We start from the raw sequence: 7,230 nt of genomic DNA on the forward strand, positions 1-7,230 counted from the left end.
TGGTCTGGCTTCTGCCCTTCAACACAACAACTGATCCTTAGTCAACCTGTCTAACTTGACCTGAAGGCAATGAAATGGCATGGAAACACACCTGATGCTCTCCACTAAATACAGTGACACAAAATACCTCCAGCGAACACTGACTCCAGTGATAGTCATAAATAATCATATACATTAAAATATTTAATCCGACTCAAATTACATGAGAAAACCGCAGGAATGAAATACAGTAAAATGTGGAACGAACATCGCAACCATCTTTTAGGAATAGGGTAAGTCTCCCTCCTGTGGTGGGCTCCTTTCCCCCTGCCCCACTGAGTCTCTGCTGTGGTGACCTTGGCTGGAGGGTGAACTTACCCTAGCAGTGCTAGCATTAGAGCTGGGAAGGGGGGAAGGCCCCGGGGCTAGGATCAGTAGGGTTTGCTGTCGTTCTTGGAACGCTTCAGCTGAACCTTCAGCCTCTTCATTCCAATCTGGAAACCGTTCATGGCCTGGATGGCAGCTTGCGCAGACACAGGATTGTCATAGCTGACGAACCCTGACAACAACAAGGTAGAGGACATATGTTACATACATGTAAAGAACTTAATGCTAAGATTAAATAAACAAAGCCATGCATGAAACTACTGTTTTATGAAGTCTGGATAACCACCAGAGACAATATGTGGTACCTGAACTTTGTTTTTTCTGTCTGACCGCCACAAATGGTCAGAGCTCTTCACCCCATTGATTTCTGTTTTATGTGTCTCCATAACCGGGCAGTGCCCAGACTCAAGTTATGGTGATGTTACCTTAACGGTGTGGTGTACAACACAATGTAACAAAATTAATAGATTTCCTCTGGAAATACGAAGCAAACCACCATTGCAATGAACACTATAGCTTGGGACCAGAAACCAATAGACAACTGAAAATTGGGTTTGTGTTAAGTTGCTCTTTAACAACATTTCAGCATCATTTTGTGTTGCATAATTTCTGTTACACAGTGCCAAATTCAAGACAAGGAGCTCCTGGTCTGTGTAAGTCTCATGACAAGATCAATGATAAGAAAAGACAAACAGCACAAGGGATGGCTAGTTATGTCATTCATGAAGTAATAATACCAAAGATTCAGTCGTTACAGTTTCTCTTATGTGTTATGTTATGTGTTATTTGTTCAGATCAGTTGAAATGTTCCACTGAATTTACATTAAATGCATTCAAAAAAATAAATATTACTTATTTAAAACAGCAATGAAAACAATAAATGAATCACCAGTCAGTTAAAGTACAGACACCAAGATAATAAGCCATATAAACAGTATTTCTGTGTCGTGTCGACACAATCAATTCTGTCAACATGCCCGTCTTTACATAACACTTGAGCAGTACTCAATGAGTGGTATACTTTAACGCATCAAAGCTTCATTGAAAAGATTAAACAAATGAATGTAATGTAAAGATTAAATTGTTTGTTTAGCACTGTTATGAAATGCCTCAAACTGAGCATGTTAATGAAGACAAAAGACCTTTGATTTGGTTTGAAAACAGAGTTTTTACTGTTTTCAGATGAAAGGGAAAGTTTCACTGTGCTCACCTTTAATCTAAATTTAACACATGGCCACACAGGCTTTTTTCGGTCACATAACTAGTTTGGAGGCCAGCTGTGGTCCAACCAGCAGTTTAAACAAGTGTAATGTGGAAACTTGAAATCTGCAGTGCTCACACGCATATTCATATATTCTGGATTTTTTAATTCGGGAGGAGTAGATGTGATTTTAAGAATATTAAACCAATTATTTTACTTTATGGAAAAACCATATTAGACACACAGCACAGTATTTGTGTACAATGTAAAACATGTCTGGAGGGGATCTTTTTTACATTAAATTACATTAGCAGTGCTGTGTGACTGTCACACTTTGTATACACTACTACTTCATCTGCCATTAAGAAATGCTGCAAAGAAAAACATGTGCACAGCTCTTCTTTGCACTACATCAATACTGCCTCAGCATTATTCAAAATGGAGGCCAGTAAAAATCCCAAAAATTTATAGTGGCACCATGACAACCTAATATGGTATATGACTTATAATGAGCACTCAGAGACCAGCAGCGCCGACACACTTACCAAAGCACTTGCTCAGATTGGTCTGTTTGTCAATGAAGACTTTGGCAGAGACCACATTTCCAAAAGGCATGAACATCTGCAGAAGATCTTGATCCCCAAACTCCTGTGGCAGGTGGTAGATGAACAGGTTGGCGCCCTCTGGCCCTACTCCATTTGGTAAGAAAATCAGACACTCAAGTTAGACAGAATTTAAAAAAAAATATGTTCGTGGAATGATGAAAACAGACTGAAACAAAGGGAGAATTAACATGCGAGTGTGTTGGTGCGTGCTGAGGATCTGCTCACCTTCTTTCTGGCTGCCAGCAATGCTTTGCTGCAGGAGAGACTGGCCGTAGAGGGAGGGCAGGGCGGAGGCTGTGTACTGCTGCATCCCTGAGTAGGCCTGGGTCAGAGCGTCCATGGAGCTGGCTGCTGACCCATTAGCCATGGAGGCTCCCAGACCTCCATTCATGGCCCCCATACCTGTAAAACACAATCAAACTGATGCTTTATAGACACTCACACACATAACTTAAACATTTTGAGCAAGTTGTAAAATGTCTGTGGCAAGTACTTAAACTGCAGTAGATGATTTTGACCACTAGGTGGCAGAAAGACAAACTCAGATTAGCCCTTGGATTGTCATGTTGTTAAGATTTAAGGTGGGGACACACCCTAATGACTGTTGGGCTGATGATGAGTATTGTTAAGCCTTGACAACTGATCTGGCCAAGTTTCACCGGGTCAGTTCCAATCTGGATGAGTTAGTGTTCAGGCGGCAGACAAACAAACAGTGTGTGGTATGTAAAGATTATAACCTTCAGTCTCTGCCAGTCGTTCTGATTTAGATTTCTTTTTTTTGTTTAATATTTGTGACTGACATCTGTGACGATGGATGTCACTTGTGTGTCACCTGAAGAGGATTACTGGCAAATAAACAAAAAGAAGAGGCAGAATAGCAACCAAAAAGGTTTATGGTGTAAAAGTGCACTTGACAAGTGAAACAGAGGATCTCACCCAAACCTAAAGTTTTTTTTTTTTCCTTTTTTAAACGTTGCAGCACAAACTGCACTCCGTATAAACAGCTGCTGGTTCCCCTCCATTTTCGTTTAGGTCCCAGAACATGCAACAACTGTGTTCTCACAGATTCTGAGGTTATCTACCACCAGAGCTCCAGTCGTCTCGTTTCATTCACTCAGTTTAAGGTTGATGTCAGTTGTAGGTGGAAAAAATCTTAATGTGTCGTTTGTCCAGTCTGGTTAGGTTACAAGTAGTTCTCAGGTTTGTCCCAAGCTTAACATGTCACTGGGTATTCAGACCAACAGCAGCCTTGTGTTAAAACAATGCAAAGGGCTGCTGGTGAGGGCAGTGAGAAACTGAAAGGCCAGGAAGGACTGTATGTGATGGTTTATCAGTTACTACTTACACATCCAGCAGAGACAGAAATCTTGCTCTTAATCTTACTTACTGTAGCTTTACAGTTAGCACCAATGTTCAGGTGCCATTTTGTAGTTTTCAAATCAAGCTAGTAGAAAGGAGATTCTCACCACTGACGCTGCTGGTGAGAGCGTTAAGGTTGTTGAGGCCCATAGAGGTCCCAGTGAGACCCTGCAGGGTGCCCAGAGAAGCCAAGGTGTTCATGGCAGCACCGGCACTGGACCCTGCTGTTGAACCAGCTGTTGAGAGACAATCAATCAATCAACCAACCAATAAATAAATATACGAAATATGCGTTACCACAGGACTGACGTGCTCATGTTCAAAACACCTCATATCACTTTAGATGTCTGCCATCTTTGCCACAAATTGTTATGGTTATGAGGGGATAACAGCAATGAGGGGGCAGTTAAAAATCTGTCTCTTAACAAGGAGAGGTCATTATCACAGCTGCAATATGCTAAACTCAGATGGAGCCAATGTATATTTACACAGACTAAAAGGGAAATTGGGGGTCTCATAAAATTTTATATGTTGGTGATTAACTTCCATAAAATCAATGAAGAATGGCTGACGACCGCAAATGGCGGATGAGGGACGTTTGCAGAGCAGTTGGTAGGAACCATCACAGCAGCAGGAGCACTGACTCACTGGATATTTATACTTCAACGGGTGAGGATTTTTTGTTTAGAATTATATTTAAATGTGAAGTTAAAAACCAGGAAAATAGACACAGGTTATTTACCAATTACAAACAAGGTCAAAAACTCAGCGAGCAAAACGGATGCATACACTAATCTAACTGAACTAAAACAACCGATCATCAACAGGGTTTGATTCTTGGGTGTTTAATACTCTATGTACAGCACACACACTACAAATTCAGCATATGTTAGTGTTCAATTACCTGGACTGGCCAGAGCTCCCAGGGCTCCACTGTTTGTAGACAGGGCATTGGTGGAAGTGGGGCTGCCAGAACTCTGAGCTGCAGCCGCAGCAGCAGCTAATGTGGCCAAGTTCTGCAGCTGAAGGGGATTCACACCTACAGAGAGAACACAAAAACAGAGGTGATTATCAAAGACTTACACATTTGTGTTCATGTTTTTGCAGAGAAACACCTTTCCAAATAGCCTTGAAGGAACCAACTGCAGAATATATCTTTACAGTTGAAGATGGGATGTGCTTCTATGGCTGTGTCGTCAATTAAAAACAGTCCTTCTCTCAGCCTTCTCTATCAAAGTTCCTTTGCAATCACAGGGAAGAGTTGTACTAGAAATAAAACTTTATCAATCCCAATCAAACAATACAGTATTAGTTTTAGGGTTAGACATGAAATTACACCTCAACATACCAAACCAGCCCCATTATAGTGATAAAGCAGCATGGTGTGTGCTTTAAACAGGGAACTTTATTCTTCACAGATCTATTGCTTTTTAATTTGCCAAGTGAAATTAAATTAATGTGCCGAGTGTTTATCTTTAAACGGGCCTACCCAGACTTGGAATAGCAGCACTGATTATTAATGTGCCACTGATCTGAAAGAGTAATGTGATTTACAGTACTTAAAACCATGTGGGCGTAGAGCACTGAGTCACAAAGTTGGTGACATGAAAATATCCGGCTTGTTCACGTAGAGGGGATAGCTTAAGAACAGTGGTCTCGACATCTGAAAGGATGAACTCACCTCCTAGCCTCTGAATACCGTTGAAATTGCCTTGGTTACTGGTAGATGTGGCCTGCTGGAGCAGCTGTTGACAAAGAAGAGAAAGACTGAAATCAGTAATCAATCCGGGAATGCACAATTAGGTCTTGATTACCAGTATAATTGAATTGTTTTTTCCACTGAATTTCAGAACAAGACTGACGAGTCTGAGTTGCCATTATACAAAAGATGTGTATCAGGGAAAAGACAAAAAATGGATATTACAATCTTGACTTTAGCACATTCGAATATATAATGTTCCTCTGTTTATCTGATCATTGAGAAAGTGAGTTTATTGGTGATAATCATTTAGTGCAGCAACAACTGAGATTTGTACAGAGCTTTCATATTTAAACAGTGTCTGGTTTAACAAAATATCAAAAAATGACAGATGTAGCAATCACAAACATGACATCTATTTCCTCCTATTCAAAATGTATGTAATATTTGGATTGATGGCATAGCAACTCATCAGTTTTTAAAGTGGAAGCAATAATCAAACACACCCTGTTTTCCTGCCAGAAACAAACACCTCAGCTGCTCATGTTATGAACATGTTTAAGTCACATGTTTACTGGCTCCAATTCAAAATAGGCACATGTGAGTCACATGCCTGTGTCCTTCAGCCAGAACACAAACTGAGTGAGACAAGATGTTCCTATTCTGAGCCAAAGAAATCAGTTCATTGCTCAGGTCTGAATTCTCTGTGGTATTTCAAATTATAGCTTTTTTTTTTTTTATTTGCATTCTGCTCCATTACACTGTTTGGGTGTTGGGCCTGAAATAAGCCAGTTTAATTACATTTCTTTAAAGGTTTCAGGCCTGGTTGTGTATAATATAGACTAAATGGGTGATGAATTCCCAGTTAATGTCACAGTTTATGAACAGTAAACAAAAAAGAGGATCACTTGATAATGATTCAATGCAGCACACCTCTGAGAAAAATCCCTTGTGTGATCTGTTCATACATGAATCTAAACACCTCACAATATAGCAACCAGTACACCACCACAACTACATCTGACTCTGCACAGATTTACTACAAAGCTCACAAATATTGTATATATTACATGTCTGATGTGTTGCCTAATAAGTGTTTTATATTTTTGGATAGTTCTGTTTTTTTTTTTTAACCTTGATAATACGTTAGTCCAATGAGAAGTCAACATAAGGCTTAACTAGACGCGAAACCTGTGCCATATGATAGTGCATGACTATTTGTGCAGCTCAGCAGGGCAGCATGTCAACACTTACAGCCAGGTACTGCGGTGTGAGGGTCCCCAGGCCAGCCAGGTTTCCCCAGGTGGAGGCGCTGTTGAGCTGCTGGATCTGCTGTACTAGCTGCTGCTGCAGGCGCCGCTGCTCCTTATCTCTCTGTGTGTCGGCAAACTTCACCACCAAAGGTGAGGAACAGCCCTGCAGCAGCGAAGAGGTAAGAGATGTTAGACCGGTTCAGAAACACACATAAGAACCTACGGTGTATTCACCAATGCAAGGACACAGTCATTGCAAGGAATTAAAAAAAAAAAAAAAGAAAAAGAAAAAGGGGGGGCTATCGTCTATGCCTCAAGACAATTTTATGCCTGTTGCATTCATATCAAAGCTAACACAGAAGACATCTGCCATGCATAGCTGAGCCAGGCCACATTCCAAAAGGGGCACAGGACAATGCTGCAGACAGTGAATCTTTTTAGCACTGAATCGAGTCCACAGACAAGCAGACAACAGATGGAGACAACACTTAAAAAAAAGACATTCAAACGAGGATATGTCAGCAGACATTAACAAGAAAAATGCATTACAATACACACAATCTCGCAAACAGACAGTCACATACTGTTCAGACAGACGCATGGACACGAGGCATGCGATGCAAAAGTATTTTGAGTTGAGAGCCAGACAGGGACCAGACTGGACAGGGAAAATGGCTTCTGCACCAGCAGCACCTCCCATGGCAGCTGAAAATTGGGGAGGTTATAATATTGGAGGGGGGGGGGGGG

General features: G+C 41.0%; 1 protein-coding gene across 4 annotated transcripts in view; it reads right to left on the reverse strand.

Annotated features, from left to right (window-relative positions):
* Positions 1 to 357: 357 nt before the first annotated feature.
* The window catches only part of LOC111229861 (CUGBP Elav-like family member 2), a 26,141-nt gene continuing 19,268 nt past the window's right edge, over positions 358 to 7,230 (reverse strand). For 2 of the 4 annotated variants that reach the window (XM_022756354.1, XM_022756356.1), the window contains exons 7-13: positions 6,485 to 6,646; positions 5,213 to 5,276; positions 4,436 to 4,570; positions 3,639 to 3,767; positions 2,398 to 2,574; positions 2,113 to 2,256; positions 358 to 538 (exon numbers count right to left, since the gene is read on the reverse strand). In XM_022756354.1, the coding sequence (XP_022612075.1) occupies positions 411 to 538; positions 2,113 to 2,256; positions 2,398 to 2,574; positions 3,639 to 3,767; positions 4,436 to 4,570; positions 5,213 to 5,276; positions 6,485 to 6,646 (939 nt within the window). In that variant the 3' untranslated portion in view covers positions 358 to 410. Of the gene's footprint in view, positions 539 to 2,112; positions 2,260 to 2,397; positions 2,575 to 3,638; positions 3,768 to 4,435; positions 4,571 to 5,212; positions 5,277 to 6,484; positions 6,647 to 7,230 lie in introns of all 4 variants that reach the window. The other 2 variants (XM_022756353.1, XM_022756355.1) reach the window with 1 other exon arrangement.

This window comes from Seriola dumerili, unplaced genomic scaffold (genome assembly GCF_002260705.1).
Source record: "Seriola dumerili isolate Sdu_G_001 unplaced genomic scaffold, Sdu_1.0 BDQW01000242.1, whole genome shotgun sequence".
Taxonomy (NCBI): Eukaryota; Metazoa; Chordata; class Actinopteri; order Carangiformes; family Carangidae; genus Seriola; species Seriola dumerili.